Source organism: Suricata suricatta, chromosome 2 (genome assembly GCF_006229205.1).
Source record: "Suricata suricatta isolate VVHF042 chromosome 2, meerkat_22Aug2017_6uvM2_HiC, whole genome shotgun sequence".
In the NCBI taxonomy this organism is placed as follows: domain Eukaryota; kingdom Metazoa; phylum Chordata; class Mammalia; order Carnivora; family Herpestidae; genus Suricata; species Suricata suricatta.
Window position 1 is genome coordinate 140797460 of NC_043701.1, and position 26854 is coordinate 140824313.

General features: G+C 47.8%; 1 protein-coding gene across 1 annotated transcript in view; it reads left to right on the top strand.

Moving 5' to 3' along the window:
- SH2D4B (SH2 domain containing 4B) overlaps positions 1-26845 on the top strand; it is a 90456-nt gene extending 63611 nt beyond the window's left edge. Inside the window, exon 7 of the mRNA XM_029915695.1 lies at positions 26447-26845. Within this exon, the coding sequence (XP_029771555.1) occupies positions 26447-26535 (89 nt within the window). The 3' untranslated portion in view covers positions 26536-26845. The remainder of the gene's footprint in view (positions 1-26446) is intronic.
- The last annotated feature ends 9 nt before the right edge of the window (positions 26846-26854 follow it).

The window sequence follows — 26854 nt, forward strand, 5'->3', positions numbered from 1 at the left end:
CTGGCATTTTTTTCCTTCAGACAAGCCATTTCTTTTCTACCCCAGGCCCTTTGCACTTGCTTTCTATCTGGTTGGTATTGCTCTTTCCCTAGCTTTTCTTTCTTTCTTTCTTTTTTTCTTTTTTTTTTTTTTTTGCATGGGTGATGCATTCTTATTTCTCATCTCAAATATCCCTTTTTTGGAGAGGCCCTTTCCTGAATCCTTCCTAAAGCAGCCTTTGCCAGTTTCCCTCACTTTACTACACTTATCTCTTTAAGAGTGCTCACCCGGGGCTCCTGGGTGGCTGTCAGTTAAGCCTCTGACTCTTAATTTCAGCTTAGGTCATGATCTCACTCTTTGTGAGTTTGAGCCTTGCATCGGGCTCTTCTTTAATGGCAGGGAGCCTGCCCGGGATTCTCTGTCTCTGTCTCTCTCTCCCTTTCTCTGTCTCTGAATAAATAAATACACATTACAAAAAAAAGAGTGCTCACCCAATTGATATTTATCTTGTTGTTTGCTTTTGTCTGTTCTCCTATCTGAACATAAGCCTGTGAAACTAAGGACCTTATTCATTTTCCCCGGATACCTACCATAGTAAGTGTCCAGGGGAAGAATGGATAAGGGTGGAAATGAAGTGTCAGGTTAGGTCCCAGCCTTTCTGGTCCCAGTTGGCAGCCATTGTTTCTGTGCACTGGGCCCTGGTGGGTGTGTGGGTCCCTTCAGGGTCTGATGAGTGAGGATAGGCTGGAGCCATCCTCCTGTAGAGCCCCTCCTTCTCCGAGCCTCCACTCATCCAACAGAAGGATGGAGAGGCTCTTTATGGCCCAGAAAGGAGTGAACATTCGCAGGTGACTGAACCACACGTCCTCGGAGCCGGTCCCGGGGACACCCTGCCTCTCACTCCCAGTTCTGCGTCCCTCTAGTCCTAAGAGTTTCCATCGAATCGTTGCTTTCGTTTTCATTTGTCCATCAGCTTCATGGTGGCACAACAGGAGTGTCTCAGGCGCCTGCATAGATAGAGCAGCTCAGGAGTCCTGTGCAGATGGGGCTTTGCAGGGGCCCTGGCTGCGTTGGCGTTGGGCTTCCTGTGGCAGCCAGGGGAGGAGGCACGACCGAAGGGCTCAAATTGATCTCTAGCTTTATTTTCTCTCCTGATGGAAAAAATATAATTTTTATATTGTCACAGAACAAACAGAACCATGATTTAAGTCTCGTAATTTATGTAACTGATTTCATGTTCTTCTGACAGCTCTATCATAAAGCATGTGAGAAAGTTGCAAATACACAGACTGGAGCTATTTAATGACAGAATTTTTATTGATCTGTGACAGAATGAAAGAAAAAGGCTCATGCACGGAGGGTGGCCGACCATCTTTGCTAGTAAAGGACCGCGTCATATTCTAAGATGACGTCCTTCTCTCAGTTTCAGTGTTCAAATGTTCCATCATCTTTTATGAGTTGGTGGTGATAGTAAGCAGTAGTTATTTTTATATATCGCCTTTGCTCAGAAGAGCAGAAAAGATAGCAGCTCCAAGTTGGTTTCCAAACTATTGAGAGTAACTTTGCTCCTACCTAAAATCGGGAACTACTGGCGTGGTCCCGCTTCTGCCCCAACGTAGGCATTCCCTGACAGCTTCTGGGAGAGCCTCTCCCATACTGACCCTTCCAGAGAAGGAGCTGCTGTCCCTACTGTGCGCAGACAGCCTGCCCCCGTTTAACGGTTAGGGAGACTTGCCACAGCTTGGCTGGGAGCTCTGCCCTCGGCTGGTCTTGGCTGGACATCCTAGTGGGGGCGGCCCTGCTCCCTGTGTCTCCCGCGTTCCTCCTGGGGACCAGCAGGCTAGCCCACCACGCTCTTCTCAGGGACCAGAGACCAAGCGGCCTTCTAGGCTTGTGAACCTCGTCTCTGAAGCAGGACACTGTTGCTTTCGCCTCATACAACTGGCCATGTTATGCCACAGGGTTCAGGGGCAGGAAAATATATTCTACTCCTCTCCTGTGAGGAAGATAAGGAGGGGAGGAGAATTTGAGTCAATAATGTCGTATGTTACATTCCCAATATAAATCCTTTCTGTGTAAAGGAGTCCTAGTGAATTTAGCTGGATTAAAAAATTTTTTTATGTTTTTTTATTTATTTTTGAGAGACAGAGAGAGACAGTGCTAGCAGAGGAGGGTCAGAGAGAGGGAGACACAGAATCTGAGGCAGGCTCCAGGCTCTGAGCTAGCTGTCAGCACAGAGCCGGATGCGGGGCTCAAACCCACAAACCATGAGATCATGATGTGAGCCGAAGTCAGATGCTTAACCCACTGACCCACCCTGGTGTCCCTAAGCATGTTCTTTAAATGTCCATCTATGAAATTGGGAGTTTTATATTGATTTCACAGGATTTAGGAAGATGAAGCCAACAAACTTGCTTTGTCCACCTTAGTGAGCCCTGTCGGTGTGAGTGCCGATGTCTCTCAGAGTCTGAGGCGGGCCACCAGAGACCCCACCCCCTCTGGAAAACAGGGTATATGTGGGGGTGAGGGTCAGAACAAGATGGGGAGGGGAGGAGAGCTGGCTTCCTGTTGGGACCGAGGGGTTCTCAATAGTGTCCTCGGTTAAAAAGAGAAAGTGGTAAAGTGACTCCTCGTTTCTCCTTTGTTCATTGTTATGTTCCAGGGGTTGTAAGAGAGACTTGTAGTTATACAGAAATACTCCTGAGAAAAGCTACTGCATATGAGCTTGGCTTTGGGGGGAAAAGTCTATTTTTGGGCTTCAGCATGTATCTAAAATTATTAAGAACATCCTCCGTCTGAACAGCGGCTCAGTCAGACCCCATTTTTCTTCCTGTGCTTTCCTTATAGAAAAGCAGCCACAGCGTGATCCATGGTGTACTGTCATGGCCACAGCCCACCGGCCGTCTTGCAGGTCAACCGTAGGGCCTGGCGGGAATAGGCAGTGGCTGGTGTGGGGTATATGGTGTTGGTGTTGGTAGCTGTTCCCGCAAGACCCTGCTCAGATCCTGGGAGTGGATCGTGAGCACAGCCTCACCTGCATGCGGGTGGGGTGTCATTGTCTTGCCTTTTCTGACCTTCACCACGTGGGGGGGGGGCGGGATCTCCATCCACACAGACAGCAGGGGGCCCAGATGTTGGGGGTGGCTTTCCACGCAAAGCTTGAGCTCCCAAATGGAATGGACGCTGCTTCCTACCTTTCCATGCTGACTTCAGAACGTATTTAGAGGGGGATGTTGAAGTGCCCAGAGCTGCAAGGTTTCTAGAATGGGCCCAAACCTTCAGACTCCTTGTTCACCGGCTCTTTTTTCTTAAGATTATTATTTTTAATGTTAATTTATTTTCTGAGAGAGAGAGACAGAGTGCACATGAGGGAGGGGGAGAGAGAGAGGAAGACACAGACTCGGAAGCAGGCTCCAGGCTCTGAGCTGTCAGCACAGAGCCTGATGCAGGGCTGGACCTCATGAACTGTGAGATCATGACCTGAGCGGAAGTCGGAAGCTTAATCAACTGAGCCATCCAGGTGCCCCTACCTTACTCTTGATTACAAGGCATCCAAATGTATTTGAGGGACGGGAAGGAAGGAAATAGAAGTCATTGTCGTGTGTAGTGATTCCCTGGGGGAAGTTTGTCTTTGAAAAGAGAAATTATGGTGTGGGATGGATAGGGGAACGGAGCTGCCGCTTCTCAATCTCAAGTTCTGTCTTGAGACGAGAGATTATTTTTTTTAATTAAAAATTTTTTTATGTTTATTTGATTTTAAGCGAGAGAGAGTGTGAACAAGGGAGGAGCAGAGAGAGAGGGAGACACAGAATCTGAAGCAGGCTCCAGGCTCTGAGCTGTCAGCACAGAGCCCAATGCAGGGCTCAAACTCAACAAACCATAAGATCATGACCCGAGCTGAAGTTGGACGCTTAACTGACTGAGCCACCCAGGTGCCCCAAGATTATTGAAGAGGATCCAACCAGAGTTTGGGGCTAGGCATTCGGAAGACATACATTTCACTTCAGTACAGGAAAGGACTTTTTGGCGTTTTGGTGGCTACAGCTTACCACTGGGCAGTCTGGACGGCTAGTAGACTCACCGAATGGGTGAATGGGGACTTCAGGCTTTCTGTCCTTTGTGTCTGGGATACTGTGTGATTCTGGGTGCGTGTTCTGCAGGCAACCCTCCAGGATGGTGGGCTTTGGTCCTGCCGAAGCTCCAGAGGTTTCTCTGGTGGTTGGGAACATTGGGAACTATGGCCAGGGCATAGGACTGGCCCCTAGTGGGCACCTGGGAGTCTGCAGGCTGTGGATGATGAGTGTTCTTTTCCCCAAGACTGTTGGCTTCTTCACCTTGCTCATTGCTCTGTTGCTGGTGGCATTACTGGTCCAGGAGCTGAGGTACAGGCAGTGGGGACCCCCTTTCAGGAGACCTGCAGGTAAAAGGCAGACCTACCAGGCTGCCCTACAGGGAGACAGCCCTCTGTGAAGTGGAGAAGATTGTGCCCAGAAGGCAGAGGCTGAGTGGGGATGGAGCGTAGACTCCGTTCCTTCAACTGCACGTACTGGGAGGTCCCTTCTTCTCTGAACTGCCCAGAACAGGAAGGACATGGGTTGGCTGACCAGCGCTGCCCATCGGTGATCCTCCTGGCCGATGCTTGCATGTTTGCATGGCTGTGTAGATGAAGGGAGATGGGGGATCGATGTGCACCATCTCACAGGCCCTCTCAACTGCTCTTGACCCAGTCATGGTTCGCTTTTTACAGGTAACCATCCTGAGGCCCAGAGAGCTTGAGAAACCAACCCCTGTCACCCAGCAGGACACACAGGAGCGGGAACAAGACATAGGGCTTCTGGGTCCTGGTCTTGCCTACTCCACTATTGTGGCCCCTTAAATATACTGTTACCGATGGAGGGAGATGGGGGCACAGGAATGTTCCCTCTGGACTCGCCATCCCTCACTGTGTATTCATGCGAACCTTTTTAGATGCTGCCTGGGTTCTTTATGTTTGAATCTCACCCCTGCTCATCTGCTCATTCTGTGACCTTGTAGAGTGGGGATGCCCCTGGTCTTCTGGCCCAGCTAGAGGGAAATCTGGCAACGCCATTTGGCCTTTGGGATCACTCTCGGAAGCTAGCGTTTCTGAGGCCGAGATGGAGAGAATGGACCAGCTCAGGCCCCGTCCCTGGTGTTCAAGATCAGTGGGCAGACAGGGAACCATGGTGAGGTTTTGGAACCGGCAGCCAGAATGGGGGGCTTGGGCTGCGGACCAGCTGTGGACCCAGACACCAAATCCATGTTAAGCTTAGAATAGCTGAAGACATCGGCAGGTGCAGAAAATAGTAATATACCACTGTGTAGCCGTGTTATGAGGATTAAATATATCATATTTATAAAGTGTTTAGATCATTCCTGGCATACAGTAAGTCTTTCCATTTGTTACATGGTATAAATAAACATGATAGCCTTTGGAGATGTATATCAGGATTTGAATATGTAAATGGTGGCCTCACACCCTGAGGCTCTGCTACTGCTGTCACTTGGAAGTAAAAAAAAAGGTGACAGGTGACATCAAATGACTGTGCATAAAAGGAAGGTGATACTTATTTAGCCTTCCCAGCCCCCTCCAAAAGCGTAAGTCTGAATTTTCTTACATTAGGAATATGATCCCCCTCTTGAAATGTTTTTTGAAAGCTGTGAGGGTAGCCCACGGGTCACTTGGAAGGATGGTCGGCTTGTCACAGATCCGTCATGGCAAAGCTAGATCGCTAGTTTTCCTCTGCTGAGCAGAATGTGGAATGGAAATTTTCCACCGACTCGGATCCCAAATGCAAACATTTCTAAAGAGGAAAAAAGTAGGTCAGTTGACCTACTTTCCTCTTAAGTTCTTACTTAAGCTGTTCCAACTAAGAAATAAAGGAATCTTTTTCCTTCTTTTTAAAAAAAAAAAAATGTGTGCTGGCTGTAAAGTCTCTTAAAAAAAAGGATTACAAAGAAGAGAGACATTATTTTGTGCCTTAGGAAACCATAGATTGCAATGGTATGTTCAAGATCTGAACTCTTTCAGGCATCTGTAGTCCTCCGTTTTGGATTTCAGCCTTTTGTGTCTTGTCTACCTCACACTTTTATTTTGGTTGTTTTGCTGCAATCTACTTTCTGATTCACAGGTGGGGGTGACTAAAATGTGTGCGAGGGGACAGGGCTAGGGGACCCAGCTGGATTTGAGAAGACTGAAATTTTATTTTCTATCTGAATTTTAAAAAGCACAGGGTAACAATAAACCATGATTTCTGTTGATTTAATCTTCTTCTGGCAGTCCCATCATATTTCTGGTGTGTGCAGAAAATCCCTCCTATCTTCCTAACACTGGGAAGTTGCTATCATAGACTAGACTCTTCTTCAACTCCAGCAAACTATTCTGGGGCTTTCTCTGTTCCAGGCTCTGTAGTCTAGTTTCCCACCTGTTTCCAGCCCCAAGTTCATACCAGCTTTGGCACCCAGGGCCCCAGCTCATGCCAGAGCACTGGCCTCGCATTTTCCTGAGGGCAGGAAAGGGGTCGAGAAGGAAAATTTAGAGTGAGGGCCATGGCAGCTGCTGTCTTGAAGCCTGTGAGAGGCCTCAGGGTCAGGGCGTAGAGCACATGGTGAAAATCACAAGGTGCTGACTTTGATTCAATCTGATGGACTTTTTAGCAGTTAGCTGTCCAGAGATGGAGTAAACTATCGCCCAGAGTCACGAGCACCCCCTGCTGGGGTGTGTAAACAGAGGCCAGACAGCCCTTGAGTCAAAACAGTGAGCCTGTGGATTGTCTGGTCTGATGAGAATTAGGTCAGATCACATAACTCCTCCCCTCCCCTGCCCACCATGAGTTATTCTCTCTCTGCTAATCTCAGAAGCTAATATGGTGTCTTTGGCATTTTCTAGAGAATGAAGTCCAGTCTCCACTACAACAGTAGTTGAGAAGCCTTTCTGGAAATGACTAATTCATATATAGGCTTAATTATTAGAAGTTTATCAGACTCAAATCACCTTCTGTCTAGTAATTAAGATCTTTGTAGATTTACATGCCCCAGCGTTTGCTCCCAGGTTTCATTTCAAACCAGGATGCTGCTTTTGGGTGTTGTGATTCACGCGCTTGTCTCACTAGCCTCCAGGGCTGCACGGGGCCAGCAGGTGGCCCCTACCTCTGGAACAGCCTAGAAAGGCTTCTTGGAGAACGGCATGGCTTGCGCACCCAATCAAGTATAGTTTCCCCGTAATCGACACTAATGTGCCGCCCCTGCCGACAGTGGGGCATCGCCAACATTTGAACAGTCAGGGTGCAGGTGTCAGTGTCCAGAGAAAATGCAGTTCCTGTACTTGTCGACGTTTTCTCCCATATCCTGAACTTCACTCCACCTCCTTTTCCTTTCTGGGCCGTAGGGGAAAAATAAACTCTCGTCCATGTTGTTTACCTTGGTCCTACTCAGTGGAGTAGTCTTTTTAGTTAACCTGTCCTTTTTGGGGAAACTAGGTCTTTGGGGTTTTCTCCCCCTACATCCTTGCTTCTCTGCAAGAGGGCATTGGAGTATTTGGGGCTTCTCTCCAGTGTGCGGAAGTGGTCAGGGGCAGGGCTGCCATGGAGTTGTTCAGACTTCGTCTTGCAGGAGGGTAGGTGGCTGAGGGGAACCAGAGAGGCTGACGCCTGGGTGTCTGTTTCCAAACCCTGTACCCTGTCCATCTGGAGCGCACCAAAGTCCCGCTTGGATTGGTGGCACCCCTGGAAAGGAGGCACTTTTTTTTAAGTTTATATATTTTGAGAGAGAGAGAGAAAGAGTACAGGGGAGGGGCACAGAGAGAGAGGGAGAGAGAGAATCTCAAGCAGGCTCTGCGCTGTCAGCACAGAGCCTGATGCGGGGTTTGAACTCAGGAATCATGAGATCATGACCTGAGCTGAAACCGAGAGGCGGGTGCTTAACCAACTGAGCCACCAGGCGCCCCTGGGAAGGGGGCAGTTCACCTTGTACTGGTCTTTGGGTGTGTGTGCACTGGTTGTTATCCATGGGGGTGTGGTTGGTTGGCTTCCCATATGGAGTCATGCTGGCTTTTATGTTCTAACAGATCATTTGTTAAATTTTTCCTTTGTGCTGGCGTGGCAGGTAAGCACTGGCCAGCCAGCGTTTCATCTAGTCCTCACACAAGTCTCTGGAAGAGGCAGTGATGCTGGAAGGCACACTGTGTTTATAGCATGCTGGATTCTCCCTCACGGTTGTTCACTTATTTAATCCTCATAACATTCATATGTTCGTAAGTGGGGGCAGTGCGGTTCGAGCCCCGGTGGTCTGGCTCCAGTGTCCATGCTCCTATGATGGAACACTGCCCCGTTGCCATCTCACGGTTAAGTAACTGCCGTGGGGTGTGCAGTGCTCAGGGAGCCCTTCCTTCCCAGTCCAGAAGTCTCCTTGAGGAGGAAGAGATGGGTCTTCCATTAGGAGACACCTGTGTCTCTGGGTCATGCCTTATTCTTGGCCGAGACAAGTGTGTGCTGTTTCCTAGGCCTCCCTTCCGCAGAATTCCTGAAGGGGCCCCCACGTCTCATACCGTCTGCAAAGTCCTCATGCAATAAATGGAGTGAAACAGGGAAGTGTCAGTTACCTGGACAGGGGCTTGAGTAGGCGGGTTCCCTGTGTAAGGCATTTGCATAATTAATTCACTGGTTGTTAATATCACGCTTCTGTTGGGTGCTAAGCACTATGCTAAGTACAGGGCCTGTGGTGGTGAATGAAACGGACAGCTTCCCTACCCTCATGGAACTTTCTATTCATTTCCAAGTAACAGAAAAAAAAATCAAACTGATAAAATCAAAGAGAGGAATTATTTGCTCATATGACTGAAAACTCCAAAGGTAGGTCTAGCTTCAGGCTTTGCTTGATCCAGGGAGCTTTTCAGCACCTGGCCTTTCTCCATCTCTCCGCTCTGTTGCTCTACATGTTGTTTTCATTCCCAAGCAATGCATCAGCCTGTGGTTGCGTGCTCACGTTTGCTTAGTTTAGAATCCAACAGACCCAGGGCATGGTTTTCTCTCAACACTCTCAATACTGGTCCCCATATCCTGCCTTGTTGGGTCTGCTTTGGTCACATGCTCACTTCTGACTCCAGTCCCTATGGCCAGAGGCATGAGACCTCTGATTGGATAGGCTTGAGTCACATGACCATACCTGGCATGGGAGAGAGTCCATCCCATTGCGGCTGCATAGACATGAATGGGAGGGTGTGGTTTTCTAAAAGAAGGTCCACATTCCCTTGCCAGAGGAAGGGCAACTGGTCCTGAGTGGGCAAGACCGATGGATGTCTGTCATAGAGAGGAAAAGAACTGTCCTCTGAACTAGTGAAAATGTCGGTCCGGTCAACAAGACTGGCATGAATCAAATAACAGATATATACTTCCAGTTAAAGTTAGTGCTCCACAGGATCCTTGGGAAGTCACTTTGCTGGGTGGTTGCTACCCTCTGTCACCAACAGTGGCATCAGTGATTTGAACCTGGCAGGTCAACTTGGAGCAGACAGTCGTGGGCGTGGGATACTGCCTCTTGTGCATGGCTGTATCGGGAACCAAGAAGCTTGTCTGCTGAAACCCTTGTAACAGCAGTTAGCTGTGGTTACATTTCATTTGGAGTTTTAAAAAGTGAAGGCACGCGAGCTTGTTCGTCACAATCTCTGTGTCTTTAGGATGCTTTAGGAAACTGTTGAGAACGAAGAGCTTAATAATTCCAACCTCTTTAATGATACCATCCGGAAAGCATGACAGTAAGAAGGGCAAGTCACAAAAATGAACGAGAAATAGCTAGCCGGTCATGGAGGAGTTGCGGGCCAGTGAGGCATAGCTATAGTGAAAGCTCTAAGAAATACGCAAGTCAGATAAATTGAGACTAATAAAAAGTAAACCCGTCGTGTCTGGCCGACCTGCATTTCTTTCTTTTCAGAGAGAAACTCTGACAGAGAAATAAAAGGAGCTCATTTGGTTACTTGGGTTTAATTCAGAGCTAATGATTTCAGGGACTGGGCATGGAGGTGGAGGAGGGGCTGGGAACTGAATCCCGGCTGGGCTTTAGAATTTGCTAACGTGGATTTTTGGGTCCCTTATAACTGAGCATCTTTTGAAGGTGTACCTTCCCTTTGCTGGGGCTGCTGCAGTTAGCACCGATGGGATACATACTTTGATAGCAACTTGAAATTGTTGGCGGTGTTTGAGAGCATCTGCATGGGATGCAGGGAGATGATTAGGTGAGGGTTGGGAAGAAGGCGCGGGGCTTCCTGCTTTGTACAATAAGAAGGGAGTCAGGAGCTGCTGCCTGCACCTGGTGGGGGTGCTGCGTGGAGATGCCTGCCAGCCTGTGATATTAATGTGTGAGTATTGGGGCAGGGAGAGCCAGCCTTGACCGAAGCCTTGACTTCTTGGCTGGCCATCTCCCCTCCTGAGTTCCTAGCTTCCCAGCAGGCAGGGGACCGCTGCCCTGGAAGGTTTAGGTCCCCTGACCTTGGCCCTGGCTTTTTCTGCAGATGCCAGCAGAGGGCGCTGTAGTTGCCTTTGCTGCCCAATGCCCAGAGACGCCCCGGACTGTTTTGCTATAACTTTTGTTGTTGTCGTCAATTAGAGATCTGTCGGGTCTGTCTCTGTGTCAGTGGTTCTCAACTTACCGGGGGTGATTGTGCCCCAAGGGACAGTTGATAGTGTCTGAAGACATACTGGGTTGTCACAACCACGAGGTGCTGTTGGCATCTAGCGGGTAGAGGTCAGGGACGCTGCTATATATCAGACAGTGCCATCTGCAGACCCTTATCTGGCTCAAAATGTCAACAGCGCCAGGCTGAGAAACCTCTAGACTTATATCTACATCTCCATCAAACTTTCTAATTGCTAGAAAGACCTACAAGTATAACTTCTTTGCTTACTTCTTTTTATAAGTGATCTCACCTTATCAGTACCTTGGTCCTGTTAGTGCCTGAAAAATAACCCTTAATATTTCCGGTTCCTCTGGTTTAAGAATCTCTTTCAGTTTCACTTTCTAGCAAATATTCAACCTTAATTTTAAACTCAAGGTTCTGCTTCTCTCTTTTCGCGGGGTCCCTCCAACATCACTCCTTTTCCCCAAGCAGTGTCTGAGGGCAAGGGGAGCTTGTGGCTTGGGAGTGAGCCAAAGGAAGGTCCTGATTGGCTGCTCCTTTCTGGACCTTGTTCTGTGCTTCTAGGGGTTCCCTTCTCCAAACCTGATGTGGCTGTACCTTGAATATTGCTGGGGCTTCTGAATTTTAACAACTGCCATCAATTAGCTGTTAGTGAAGACCATCCACTTCAAAGCCCAAGTTCTGGGGTCACCTTGCCTCTTTTCTGAGCTATGCTCTTTTTTTTTTAAGTTGATTTATTTTGAGAGGAGAGAGAGCGCGTGAGCAAGTGGGGGAGGGGCAGAGAGCGGGCGAGAAAGACAATCCCAGTGCACAGCCTGACTGTGGGCTGGAGTTCACCAACCCAGAGATCATCACCTGAGCTGAAGTCTGAGGCTTAATGGACTGAGCCGCCCAGGAGCCCCTGGATTGCGTTCTTAATGATGATTATTTTTCAAAAAACCCTAAGTCCTGGAGGTTCGTTTCACTGGCTACCTCTTCCCTCTCTTGTCCTCATAGTTTATGATCATTATGGAAATAAACAAGACTGTCCCTTATTTATTTTCTTACTCTCCCTTATTTTCCACTCACATTCCCATTTCTCTTCAAGAAGCAGCCCTTCTGATAATACTGTGTATCTGTTTGAAGGGTTCTTGTATATATATCACCCAAGGGAAGTTACTCTGCTCCTTATTTTCTTTTTTTCTCATGGTAGCATTGACCTTGATGCTTTTCTTTGGCTAGTTTTTATATGAAATTAGTTTGCCTGAACATTTCAAGTGAAACAAGGGCCAGGAGAGTTGTTTTGTTCTTATAGAGCCTCCAATTCTATTATTTTTGTGAAGTGTTCACAAATAGGACAGCTTGCTTCCCCGGGGTAGCTCCGCTCTGTTCCCCTCCCCCTATGTGGATCTGGATTTTTATCCTTTTCTTTCTTTTCTCTTACTTGGCTCATTTTGATGCTACTCCCAGTGGTTGAAGGTGGCTCTGGAGAGTGTCCCCATGGGCCTCTCACATGTCCCCAAGATTGTGGAAGACAAATCCTTCCCGAGTTTCGGCTGCTGCTCTTAAGTTAGCTTCCTGCTTCCAGTAAGTTCCTGTTGACTGCTCTGGGGTCCATTGGTCACACTTGCTTCTTTCTTCTTCCTGTGGAAACACCTGGTACCACGAAGGTCTTGTGCTGATTATTTGTTCCCACCACCATTTGTATATGGGGTTCGTGGGACCGCCTTGCTACCTAGTTCTGTTGTAAACATAGTCCATGGACTTTTGGGTTTGTTTTCTACTTGTTCTGCTTGCCCTTACTTGGGGATTTGGACAGATTGGAAACGATGTTGCTGCCACGGCAGACTCTACCTTGTCCTACCCTGTGCGTGAGCACACTTACCTGAGGGCTCAGGTGCTTTAATCTCATTCTTGCTCCTCACTCTGTCTCACAAGCTTATGTTATGACAGCCATGCTGTTCCTATCTCTGGTCTATTATTTCTAATTGCTGACAGTATTCCTCAGGGTGAATCTATCTGGTTTCGCTCATCCACTCCCTGAGTCATGGACACTTTGATTGCCCCCAACTTACCAGCACCACAGATCAATCTAAGAGGCGATTACATTTCTTGCGCTGGACCCTTATGGACCTGTGTGATGATTTCTTTAGAACAGATCTCAGTAATGGAGTTGTTGGGCCAGAGGGTATACACGCAGTTAATTGGACTCGGAGTACCAGGAGCTCTCTAGAAGGCTGATTCGCCCCTATTGCCAGCAGCCATATGTTGCTCTACCCTCTGTTCCAAATCCCACATGAGAGCGTGGGAGAGTCCTTGGTCCCCCCCACAAGTCACAGGAACTTGGGGAAGCTGGCACACATCATCATCAGGCTGTTCTGTCTCCTAATGCCTCATTCTGCACTAATTGTGGCTACATTATATGGGCAAAATTGGGGGTACAGAACTCTTCTACTTTCTCAATATCTGTGGGGTGTGGGGTGCAGGAGTGGGGGCCTCCCTTGGGTCCTTCATTCCCTCTGTCCCACCCCAGCCCAGGGAAAGCTCCTTCCTGTCTGGCAGGGACTTCTCACAGGACCTATCCTATGTCCTCTCTAGGTCAGTAAAATTGTGTTCAGACCTCCAAGTATTACTCTAAACATAGAATCACTTTTTACGTTTCTGCCAATCCTGGCTTACAAGACTGTTTACACTCCAGCTCGGCGAGTCTCAGACCTGGCTGCATATCGGAATTACCTGAGAAGACTGTAAACATGATGATGCTTGTTGTACCCAAAATGAATTACACGAGACTTGGTCAGAGTGGGCCAGGGCTGAGAACCATGCTCCAGACACTCAAAGCAGCCGACACTGACATTTAAAGCTCATTAGTGATGCTTTCCTTCCTAGGTGATAACCTCCCCGTCCCTCAAAGGACACTGACTGACTTTGAATGAATGTCATAGCATAATGTGGGTGGGGGGTTCAAAGCAGTGATATTTAAATACTTAAAATATCAAATGTTGAATATACGTGGTGTGCGCACATACTGATGTGAGGCTCGTGAAGGAAGCTTCAGCAGTGGGGACACGGCCGATCCTGAAAGTACCCATGTGCTCCTCCCCAGGGCAGCCTGGCTCCTCCTCCCACAGCACAGGAGACGTGATCCGTCTCCTGAGTATTTTCTCTATCCATTCTTTGCCTCATTTCTTGTTTATATGTTAATCTCCAAACACTGTAGTGCTTAGCTTTGTGAGCTTTTCAATTTAATATAAATGGAACTAAAGTGTAGTTATTTTTCAGTTATTAGCTTGTTTCATGCTTCATTGAAAAGAATTTTTTTTTCTCATTGTATTTTTCCACCTCCGTTGTTTGGAGGTTATACTGCTCTTGGTGCTTGTTTTTTAGTGGTTAGTTTAGAGGATTTAACATGCATATTCCACATATCGTAAAGTTGATGTAAATCTTTAGCCTCTTCCTAAACACACAAAGTTTTAATTTATTTTAATAGATTTTTAATGTTTATTTATTTTGAGAGGAAGAGGGCACACAAGAGAAAGCATAAATGAGGGAGGGGCAGACAGAGGGAGGGAGAGAATCCCAAGCCGGCTTCGTGCTGTCAGTGCAGAGCTGGACTCAGGCCTGATCTCATGAACTGTGTGATCATGACCTGAGTTGAAATCAAGAGTTGGAAGCTTAACTGAGTGAGCCACCCAGGTGCCCCTACTTTTGTTTTTTATTCTTTTTTGAAGTTTTATTTATTTAGATAACATGGGGCTTGAGTCGCCAGCCAGCACCCCTTAAACACATGAATTAAAAAAAAATAGTTTATTTGGGGCGCCTGGGTGGCTCAGTCAGTTAAGTCTCCGACTTCGGCTCAGGTCATGATCTCACAGTTCATGGGTTCGAGCCCCGCATCAGGCTCTGTGCTGACAGCTCAGAGCCTGGAGCCTGCTTCAGATTCTGTGTCTCCCTCTTTCTGACCCTCCCCCTCTCATGCTCTGTTTCTCTCTGTCTCAATAATAATTAAACATTAAAATTTTTTCAATAGTTTATTTATTGCTTAATTTACATCCAAGTTAGTTAGCATATGGTGCAGCAGTGATTTCAGGAGTAGATTCCTTAATGCCCTTGACCCATTTAGTCCATCTTCTCTCCCACAACCCCCCAGCAACCCTCCATTTGTTGTCTCTATTTGTCTCTTACGTTTTGTCCTTCTCCCTGCTTTTGTATTATTTTTGTTTTCCTTCCCTTATGTTCTTTCGTTTTGTATCTTAAATTTCTCATATGAATGAAGTCAGATGATATTTGTCTTTCTCTGATTGACTAATGTCATGTAGCATAATACCCTTGAGTTCCATCCACGTAGTTGCAAATGGCAAGATTTCATTCTTTTTGATTGCTGAGTAATACTCCATTGTATGTATGTGCCACATCTTCTTTATCCATTCATCTGTCAATGGACACTTGGGCTCTTTCTGTATGTTGGCTGTTAATAGCGCTGCTATAAACACTGGGGTGCATGTGCCCCTTCGAAACAGCACAGCTGTATCCCTTGGATAAACACCTAGTGGTGCAATTGCTGGGTCGTAGGGGAGTTCTATTTGTAATTTTTTGAGGAACCTCCATACTGTTTCCAGAGTGGCTGCGCCAGTTTGCATTCCCACCAGCAGAGCAAAGGAGATCCTCTTTCTCTGCATCCTCGCCAACATCTATAAACACATGGATTTTTTTAAGTCTGATGATTCTACTCTCAATTGATCAGAAATTGTCAGCATTACAGTTCTATCTTATTTCAAACCCTCAGCTTATCAATTATTCCTATTATTTTGGAAGTCAGTATGTACTTTTAGCTTACTGCGATATTTGTGCTCATCACACCTTCTAGCCTCTCCGATGGTCTATCCAGGACCCCGTTTCTTCTACCTGAAGGACATCCTTTAGAATATTCTTAATAGTCAATTTCCTCAACTTCTTTTTTTTCCTGAAGATGTCTTTATTTTGTCCTCCTTGAAAGGTAATTATATTAAACACTGTTATTTTTTTTCTCAGCACACTGAAAATATCATCTCACTGTCATCTGGCGTCTACTGTTGCAACGGAGAAGTTAACCATCAATCCAGTTGTTCATTCTTTGTAGATAATCGGCCTTTTTCTCTGGCTGACAAAATGAGACGTTAAGTGGCTTTGTGCAGTTTTGCTGGGACGTGTCTGCGATGAATCATTCTTAAATACTGCCTCCTCTCCATTCTCCTCGCCGGTCTTCTCTGGGATCCCGATATACACGTTCTAGATCTTTCAGTCCATCCTCCAAGTCTCTTCCTGTCCTGAGACTTAGATTAGGCGTCTTTTAGGTTGCATTTATGTAAATGTGCCAGGGACTCCTTCTTAGTCTTCATTGTGACTCTCCACTCATCTTATCCCTCCTCTCCTTTCACCTCACCCCCTCTGCCTCAGCCACGGAATCTACCCAGCTGCCGAGGCCTGCTTCCCATTCCACTTTGTTGCCTCGCTAAGGCCTGCCCTGACTTTTCTGCAGGCCACATTCATCTCCTTCTTGCGTCTTTCACAGCACTTAGTGCCCTCTGCCTGAGATAAGATGGTGTAGAGCAAAGAGCACTGGAGTTGGAGTCTCAAGACGTGAGGTCAGATTCTGGCTCCACCATTTAATAGCTCTGTGATCTTGGGTAAGTCCTTTTTCTTGCTGACCCTCAGTGGCCTCTGTTATGAACTGATGATAATTGGGATGGTAGGAAGACTGAAGGAGATGAGGCCCACTGAGGCCCCAGAAGGTGCCCCATGCTGGCTATGACATGAGGCTTCTCATGTCACCCCCACCGTGTCCTCCCCCCACCCCTGCTTCGAAATAGAAGCCATTTCTGGCAGATGAGTGGCCTGGGAGCTGGATTCCAATGCTGCAGCTGTGGAAATGTAGCTCTGAAGCAATGCTTAGATGAAGGAGTCTTCACTGCACTGAGATCCCTAACTTGTATGCCTCTAATTCATACCCCCCCAGGCCATGTTTCCATCCTTGATGATCTTCTGCCTCAGGAACACCTGTAGTTTCTCACTGCTCTCAGAATTAGGTCCAGAATCCTCGTAATGGTCTCTGTGGACATTGCCACCGCCCATCTCCTATGTTGGTCTCCCCTCCTGCCTCTTTGGCCTCCCCTCCTGCCCGAAGAACCATGTGCTAATCCCTTTTCCTAAACAGATCCTCACCTCACCCCTTTGTTTTACCCCTCTGCTCTCAGTCTAGCTGTCACTCCTACCCCTGGGGCCAGAGCTGAGTGGGGAGGCCCCCAGCTCCCACAGCACCTGTGGCCTTGATTACCACTGGTTACGGTGAGCCTTTTCTTTCTTTTCTTTTAAAAAAACTTTTTTTTAACTTCTTTTAAGTTTCTTTTTGAGACACAGAGAGAGACAGCATGAATGGGGGATGAGCAGAGAGAGGGGGAGACACAGAATCCAAAGCAGGCTCCAGGCTCTGAGCTAGCTGTCAGCAAGAGCCTGACACGGGGCTTGAACCCACGGACGTGAGATTATGACCTGAGCCGAAGTTGGATGCTTAGCCAACTGAGCCACCCAGGAGTCCCAACCTTTTCTTTAAAACAAAACGAAACAAAGCAAAACAGAAAAATTCTTCCAGAGTCTAAACTTCTGGAAGGCAGGAACTCTTTCTCATTCAGTGCTGACTCCCATTCAGAGCATGGGGCTTGGCTCCTAGAGAGTGCTTAACACATCCCTGTTAAAGGGAGGAAGGAGAGAAATGACAGGAAATGCTCCTTTCCCATTGTTGGCGGGTGAGAATCGGCTCAGGAGGGATCTCCAGCGATCATTCCAGAACAACTCCGTGGAGCATCCTGTGGTTAGGCTGCATCCCTCAGCCAGCCCTGGTCACGGGCAGAGGCAGACAGTTCTTGAGTGCCCTGGAGAGCAGTGTGCTCGCTCCCCAGTTGGGAGGGGTGAGGTGAGCCTCTCCCTTCTTCCTCAGCCAAGAGGTTGTCGAGTGTATATTAAGGGCAGAGGGGGATGGGTTGGGGTATGGTTAGTGCTTAGTTCCCAGCACACTTGGCTTAGAGGCCAGCCAGGGAGAGAGAGGGAGAGAGAGGGAGGGAGGGAGGGAGAGATGGGGAGGGCAGCGTGAATGCCATAGGAAACTGAGACAGCTTCTCCTTGTAAGTGTCCTGCAGGGCTCCCAGCCACCAACTAATTCTCTTGGGGGTCAGGTTTGCTGTGAAACGGTCCGTGCCATCCTGAACAATGAAGCTGTATTCCTTTTGGTCTTGGGCCCGATTACAATTTTGATTGCTAGGTTAAGTATGCAAGAGTGGGGGCAGGTCTCACAGATGTTTACTATTCCAGGCACCCAGAGAGTCCGCGGGGTGTGTGTGTGGGGGGGTGCAGGCTGGGGCCCAGTCCCCACCGGAAGAAGTCCTCCTCAGCAGCCTTTGTCTGGGGGGACTGGGTGCGTGGGCAGTGCGGCCTGGCAGTGCTATGACCAAGACTGCTGCCAGTACAAGGTGACCTCCAGTCCTGGCACACGAGCAGTACCCTGGGTGTAGCCGAGGCCAACTAGTGACGTGTATTAGATGGCCATTGCAGGGGTGCCTGGTGGCTCAGCCGGCTAAGTGGTTGAGCGTCTGACATTTGATTTCAGCTCATTCGGTGTGAGATCGAGCCCTGCCTTGTGCTCTACACGGAGCATGCTTGGGATTTCCTCTCCCTCTCCCTCTGCCTCTCCCCTGCTTGCATGCACTTTCTCTTTCTAAAAAAAAAAAAAAAAAAAAAAAAAATAAAAAATAAATAAATAAATTAGATGGCCGTTGTGTCCTCAGGCGCTGTGGTAGGCACATTCACACATTAATTTAAGGTAGGCTCAAACAACCTGATGACGTAGGTAGTATTAGTGGGGCTGCTTAATAGACGAGGACACTGCCCTGGGTTTCAGAAGCTTACAGAGTCTGCCCAGGGCCGCCTATTGAACAAGTCCCTGCGCTGTGATTTTCGTCCATGCTCTTGATTACTGCTTCAGACAGGCCCCCCAACATTCCGTGTACTTGGGGCCCAACGATCAGCTTCTGGGTCAGTGGGGGTCTCCTGGGAAGCAGAAGTGCAAGAGAGCTATTGGCAGAAATGCCCATGAAGGATAAAGGGGAGAGGGAGCAGGAGAAGGTGGGAGAGTCTTCAGACCGAGGGTCCACGCCCATGAAGGGAGGGAGGGTAGGAGGGGCGACAAGGGGGGAGCCTGCTACCGGAGCACAGCCCAGGGAGTCCGGCTCCAGCTGATGGGAAGCCCCAGCCCTACTGCCCACTCAGCAGGCCCGCCCTGGGTGGGAGTGGTGGCTCTGGTACCCTTGCGCTCAGTCAGGGAAACCTCTGTGCTCTGGGGCAAGGGCACTCAGTATTTCTTTTTTATTGTTTGTTTTACTTTTGAGAAAGAGAGAGAGGGAGGGGCAGAAAGCGAGGGGAACAGAGGATCTGAAGCAGGCTCTGCGCTGACAGCAAAGAACCCAATACAGGGCTCGAACTCACGAACTGTGAGATCGTGACCTGAGCGGAAACTAGTAGTTGGTCGCTTAACCGACTGAGCCACCGAGATGCCCCAAGGACACTCAGTCCTGTACCCTCGGAGCCAGAAGCAGCCTGGGGAGAACGTGCTTCAGCGGTGGGTTGTGAGCAGCAGTTGGAGGCTGTCCGTCCAGACGCATCTTGCAGCAGGGTCCCTCCTGAGGGAAGCCTGGGCAGCAACCTCCCACAGTTGCCACAGGCTCTGTCCTTGAGCCGTTCACCACCTGTTTCCTAGTTTACGGCAACATCTGGGCAGGGTGTTATGAAAGCTCAAAGACAGGTCTCCTGTGCAGCCTCCTGGGATAGAAATGATTTCCTAACAGGGATGAGCAGATTGCACCCTGAGTCAAGGGAACTTGCCAACAGGGCTCGTGGGTGGGGAGGAGGGCTAGAAATGCAGAGGTGTGAACTTGGCCATCCGGGTCCAGATGGGTAGCCTTTTCAAGTTCCACGCCTCAGAGAGACATCTTTTTCTAACTTGTGCAAAGGTAGAGTGTGCGTGACCATAAGCCTGTGCTTCCTAGGAGAGAGGAGACAGCCTTCAGTGGGACCAAGGGGGCTGGGCTGGGGCTGAGGCTTCTGCACAAGGGGGCCTTGGGGTCAGCGGCCAGTAGTGGCACATGAGGTGAGTGAACAAATGAGCCTAGAGGGGTGGGTGGGATGGAGTCCTGGAGCCCAGGGTCTGTCCCTCCTTGAGCCTTGGACTTTGTTGGATTTCAGGGGAGCTATTCAGAGGTTTTAGATGGCAGAGATATGACCTTGTCCTTTTGGTGTTACTGGTCACTTTCGGATGGTGAAGAATTGAGTCCTATTCAAGTTTGATTGTTCGGTCTGCTGCCCAGTGTAACACTTCTCTCCTCTCCCAGTTTCCAGTCTGGGCTGGGCTTTAGGTTGAGGTGTGGGGAATTGGGTTGGGGTGACATTTTCTGGTCATTTTCCTCCTGAGCTGCCTCTACTCTGTCTCACTTTTCTCCCTTCTCCAGTCATGTTTAGGGTCTAGGTCCTCTGACACTGGGGCAGGGGATGGGTGAGGGCCAGTGCTGAGTCTTCTGACAGATTCCAGGTGTGCCATTTTGGTCCTCTTTTGGCTATCCCTGCTTCCCTGGCTGAAGGCACTAGTGCCCTCCCTGGGGGTGAGGGACAGCCCAGGGCGTACCCTCTTGTCTATAAGGGATTTGTGTACAATTCTTCAAGTGCTTTGTGGCAGAAGGTCTCCCCACCTCCTTTCCTTCTCTCTCCCTAGAGTCCTACTTAGATAGCCTTGTTGGGGAGGGTAGCTCACTTGATTTCCTCTTGTAAGTCCTGGGCAAGGAGGAAAGAGGTGGCCCCCATTTGTGTTGCCTGTCTTAAAAGGGGGACATGTGACAGTGTGATTGCCTCTATGTCCTCTGCTTTGGGCACAAGCAAAGTCCAGCCAGATCACCTGTAAGTAGGAGAGTGATGGTGTGTGTGTGGGGGGGGAAAGGGAATGCTACAGGAAAGCTTGAAAGTGACACCGGTGAACAGTGCAGAAGTCACAGGTCTCCGGGTCATAGGGATGACGTCACTGCCATGAACGATCCCACTGAATGTACGCAGAGGGTGAACAGGTGGGTGTGTGAACAAGACAGCGTGCTTCTCCTCTGATCCGGAATGACAGAGGACAGCAGCCTCTGTCCACCGTTGTTCTCAATTTATGAAAGTCTTTCAAAGACTTCATCTGACTTGGAAGTTGTGATGTGCCCTTGAAGTAGATGGATTAAGATGATCGCTGAAACATCAAAGGACATCAGAGGTGTTGAGAGGTTGGGTGAATATCTCATAGCCCAGATGAAGGCAGGGGTCAGTGGGTAATCCAGCTGTTCTGGCTCCTGCCCTCTTTCTGATGCACACATGGCTTCCTGCGCTCTCTCCAGGGGAGCACAGCTCCCGGAAAGCCCTGCTGGGGATGAGCCCCTGGCAAATACTCAACTCCAGGGCCAGACCCGACTTTCACACAGTGGTGAAAGCACATTGGGAAGGACTATAGAACCTGGGAAATTTTTGTTCTTTGAGCTGTTTGCCTGGTGTCCACAGGTGGATGGAGGAAGCCCCTTTCTTTCTTTTTAATTAATTAATTAATTAATTAATTACTTTTTTAATGTTTTTTTAAAATTTATTTTTGAGAGACAGAGAGAGACAGCACGAGCAAGGGAGGGTCAGAATCTTAAGCAGGCTCCAGGCTCTGAGCTAGCTGTCAGCACAGAGCCTAACGCAGGGCTCGAACCCATGAACCTTGAGATCATGACCTGAGCTGAAGCCAGATGCTCAACTGACTGAGCCACCCAGGCACCCCAGGAAGCCCTCTTTCTTGAGAAGACATAGGGGCGCCTGGTTGGCTCAGTCGGTTAAGCATCCAACTTCGGCTCAGGTCATGATCTCACCGTTTGTGGGCTCGAACCCTGCATTGGGCTCTGTGCTGACAACTAGCTCAGAGACTGGAGCCTGCTTCGGATTCTGTATCTCCCTCTCTCTCTGACCCTCCCCTGCTCATGCTCTCTCTCTCTCTCAAAAATAAATAAAAACATTAAAAAAATTTAAAAAAAGAAGACGACGTACTGTTTTCAGGTGCTCATTCACGGGTGCAAGAAAGGTAACGGGGGTAGTAATCATAGGTCACTCTGGTGTTGTCATCGGAGCAGGACTCTTATTTGTAGTCGATGGTTGCTATAATTCTGGCTCATTGTTCATTGCTTACCCAATTCATCCAAGTTAGCATGGCTTAATTTGGAGGAAAGTATGCTAAACTCAGGTCTTAGGAGAAATTCTGCCTCTAGGCTCACAGCTGCTTATTCTGGGTTAAGATGAGTCCTTTGTGCAATGAGGCAAGTGCCTGAGCCCCCCACGCAGCTCCCCTTCCTGACACCCTTGAAGGAGGAGCAGGGGCAGGGATGAGTGGGGGAGAGTGGCAGGGGAAAAGTTTGCTGAACCTATGGACTTTTTTTCCCCTCTTTTTTAAATCAGGGATTATTAGCCGAGAAAATGCAGAAGATCTCCTGGAGAACATGACAGAGGGAGCATTTTTGGTCCGGGTCAGTGAGAAAATCTGGGGCTACACCCTTTCCTATCGCCTGCAGAAAGGGTTCAAGCACTTTCTCGTGGATGCCTCTGCAGATTTTTACAGCTTCCTGGGAGTGGACCCCAATCGCCATGCGACCCTCACCGATCTCATTGATTTCCACAAGGTATCCCTCATGGGGGTGCTGGTTGGGAGACGAGACTCGTAGAAACTTGAGCTGAAGGAGAGCCAGGTTGTAGGTGTTGTAAGAGGTCAGGTGGAGAGGGAGCAGGCAGCCTCAGAAGGTCTGTAGGATCACAGGGACATGGAACATTGGGGTGGAAGAGAGTAGAGCTTGTCTAGACAGGCTCTGGGGCCCTCTGTTGTCTCTGGCTTACCCCCCTGACTGATATGGGCACCTGGTCCCTAAGTTCTTCTCACCTTGAGTATCTGAGGGCGCCCTACTGTCAACACTTAGGAGCTAGTTGACCCACCTTCTGTCCAACCCTGTATCTCACCCACAACTCATCCTCAGGATGTCCTGCTTGAGAACATTCTGGGCAGGTCTCTAGCAGCTCTGTAGAGTGAGCTGAAGCCTAGCTATCAGCCCCGCAGTTTGAGAAGCTTTTCTGGTAGAGTTCCCATGTCTCTTGTTTAAACTACAGCTTTACCACTTGGTACATGTATGGCCTTGGACAGGTTCCTTAGCCTCACTGAACTTTCGTTTCCTAACCAAGCAAATGGGTGTAAAGATTACTTGGTTCAGATCCCATGACCATGAGATGACGCAGCATACATAAGAGTACTCTTCAACTGTGAAGTGGTATGGGAGTTCTTGTCTTCCAGAATGTGTTCTGGTTATTTGTCCCCCTCCTGTAGACCTCTCACTGGGAAAGATGTTGCCTTCCAAAAACCTATGTAGACAGAAGCAAGTGTTGTGTTAATGTGGCTGTTGGCACAGTGGTAACTGGTAACTGGGAGAAAGCCAAAGGTGGAACTCGATGACCCGGAAGGGTAGGGTAGGGATTCCGAGAGACAGAGCCATGGTAGCTCACCGCCTCCTTGAGCTTTGCACCTATGGAAAGGTTCACAGAATTACTTGACCATCTCACTGGGTTTGTATTGTTTTTTCTTCATGGAGGTTCCCGGGACTCTAGGGGACAGCTCTTGACTTGACCTTATAAGTCAAGCACATAGAAAATCATCCATTTACAAATACCTAGACACTGGGTGGAGAGTACTATTGGAAAACTGGACTAACCAGGTTGAAGTCAGACTTCTACCTGTATTGGGAAGAGCCTTCTATCAGCTCTAGGAAACGGGGTGGGGGGATATGTGGACGTCGGCACCTTCTCTGTGTCAGACATTGTGCCTATTGCCGTATGTACATCGTGTTCTCACTTAATATTCTTGACAGCTCTGTGAGGGAGACATATTGGTCCCATTTCATAGATCAGGAAACCAAAGGCAGGGAGCTTGGGTGGCTTCCCTAAGTTTTCGTGGCTGGCACCACCAGGTCTGGGAGTTAATCCTTGGGCTGTCTGCCTCTAAAGCTTGTGCCTTTTTCCTCTGTACCACACTGCTTGGTTTCCCTGGTACCATAGAAGGTGCTTTGAGCTATGATGAACTTCTTGTCCCTGGAAGTGTTTAAGCAAAGGGAAAAGGTCCATTTCTCAGAGATGCTGTGCTGTGGTTCCAGCATAGGAAGGCTTGGTCAGTATCTTTGAAGGTCTTTATTCTCTTCCAAATCCAGGGCTTGAGACTGCCAATCTAATTTTGTTTCTTTCACTAAAGGGAGAGCTCATCTATGCCCATGTGGAAATCTATGGCCAGCGTGTATAAATTAAAATTTTAATTACACAATTAATTTATGATTACATTCTAAGAAAAATCAGATACAATACAAGGTGAAAATATCTTTAGATTTTTTAAAGTTTATTTATTTATTTTGAGAGAGATCTAGTGCAAGCATGGGAGGGGCAGGGAGAGAGGGAGAGAGAGAGAGAAACCCAAGCAGGCTCTGCACTGTCAGCACAGAGCCTGATGTAGGGCTCAAATTCACAAACCATGAGATCATGACCTAAACTAAAGTCCGACGCTAAACTGACTGAGCCACCCACACGCCTTGTACATTTAAAATCCCCACTTCCCCCTGGTGGCTTAGTCCATTAAGCATCTGACTTTGGCTCAGATCATGATCTCGTGGTTTGTGAGTTTGAGCCCCACATAGGGTTTTGTGCTGACAGCTCGGAGCCTGGAGCCTGCTTTGGGTTCTGTGTCTCCTTCTCTCTCTCTGCCCCTCTCCTGCTTACTTGTGCCCTCCCCTCTCTTTTTCTCTCAAAAATAAATGTAAAATCCCCATTTCCATCCTCCACCTTGAATTGTTAATTTGCTGTGTACATATATGGGTATTTCCTGGGCATTAACATAAAAATTCATGTGCATAGGGAAATACATAGTTTTGTTAATTTTCACCTAAACTAGACAATTCTTTACCAATAGCTCAGCAATTTGATTTTTTAAAACAGAACCAATATATCATGTGGTGTATTTTTTAAAAGCATGATCTCTGGAAGCAGGCTGCTAAGTTTTAAATCTCATCTTTATTACTGTGTGTGATCGTGGGCACCTTCTGATGTTTTGATAGCACAGTTTCCTCTGCAGTAAAATGGGTTTCAAAATAGCACTTGTCTCCATAGGGTCACTGGGAGGTTCCACCGAGAGAGCACCGTGTAAAGTGCTGAAACAGCGCACCTGACACTTGTAAGTTATCAGGATGGTGGCTGTTACTGAAACCCTTCTATTCAGTACACATACCACCTCCTTGTACATGGCCCGTGGTATCCCACGATGGCCGCTTACTAACCTTGAAGGCTCCCACGATCTCAAACAGGGCTGCAGAGAATTGCTTGTCTGTGCTGCTTAGGGCGCATGTGCCAGGATTTCTCTAGGATGGATCCCTGGTACTGGGATTGCTGGATAGAAGATTATGCACAGTTTACTTTGAAAAGATCTGCCAGATTGCCCTCCTGAAATGTAGTGCCAATTCATGCTTCTGCCAACGCGAGATGAGGCTGTTTCCCCACACTTGCTGCCAGCCCTGGGGATTATGAGTCATTTTAATTTTTTCCCATTAGATGGACAGATGCCATATCTCCCTGTTGATTAGCTTGCATTTCTCTGATTCCTACTGACACAGAGGATCTTTTCATATGTTTAATGACCACGTGGATTTCTGCTGGGGATTGTCCATTCCTATCTTCTGTCCATAAAAATTTTTTTTAAATGTTTCTTTTTGGGAGACAGAGACAGAGGATATGAGAGGAGGGGGCAGAGAGAGAAAAAAATAGAGAAGGAGACACAGAATCCAAAGCAGGATCCAGGCTCTGAGCTGTTAGCACAGAATCCGACACAGTGCTCGAACCCACAAACCGTGAGATCATGACCTGAGCCGAAGGCAGACGCTTCACTGACTGAGCCACCCAGGCGCCCCAACCTCTGTCCATTTACTACTGATGTGTCAGTTCTTCCAGCAACAGAACTGCCCTTTAGTTATGTCCATTCTGCCCCTCAGGACTTCTATGGAAATTTTCATTTAAATGGGCATTCTTTTCATTTCCATGTTCTTTAATTTTGAAAAAAATAAAGCCCATTCTTATTTCATCGATGATTCATGTTCTTATTCTCCTGAGGAGATGAATACCCATCCCTTAAAGGCTCTCTCAGTTTGTTTTATAAACTTGATATTCTCTTGGGTATTTGTTTTATGGGTGTGATTTTTCCTTAAATATTTATAAATTTTGAGCTATGAGGTGGTGTCAGACTTGGAATTTCCTGTTTATCCATCAGTGGAAACAGTCCCTGTTTCCCAAATCTGTTCTCTGTAAGGGGTGGAGTTGACAGTGAATAGCTCATCTTCTGGGCATGGGAGCGTAGGACCTTTTGTGGTCTCTCCTCGCTTCTGGTCCCCAGCCCCCTTCCTACCTTACCTCGTGATTTTGTAGGGCTTTTGGTTTTTCAGTACTCTTGAACATTTAGCTTTGTGGACAGCCTTCCTTCTTATTTTCCCATATTGGATTTCTTTCCATTTTCCCAATATGGATTTGCTTCTTTTTAAAAGCAGATCTTTCTCCCTTGTCATTTCCATAAATTTGAGTGACGATAAGGCAGATACGTATTAATAGACTTTCTATCTTGAACTGATCTCTCTCTGGTGGATGTTTATTTCCCTTCCTTGATTATAAATGATCTTTTCTTTTTGTTTTTCCTTTTAGGAGGAAATTATCACGGTTTCGGGGGGAGAACTACTTCAGGAACCCTGTGGACAGAGGGACAGCCCGCCAGACTACCATCTGTTATTTGAATGATTTTTTTCTCCCTTATCAATCGGACTTCTTTGGGCATCCAGTTTTTGAGCTTGACTTAAGAATTTCCCAGCTCAAATCCTTCCTTATGGCCTTCTGGAAGATCCACCACTATCCAGTGGATTAAATAGATTAGTATGCCTCAAGGGATACGAAATATATGGCATATGAGCTATTGGTCCCTGTCCCGATGCCCAGGACAGAAATTGCAAATAGCTGATGCAACTCTTTCTGAAGAGTTTAGTTATGACTTCAGAAGATGAAGTCTACCATGGCTGCCCTAAATTGAGCTCCTAGAGCACGTGGACCATGTTTTAA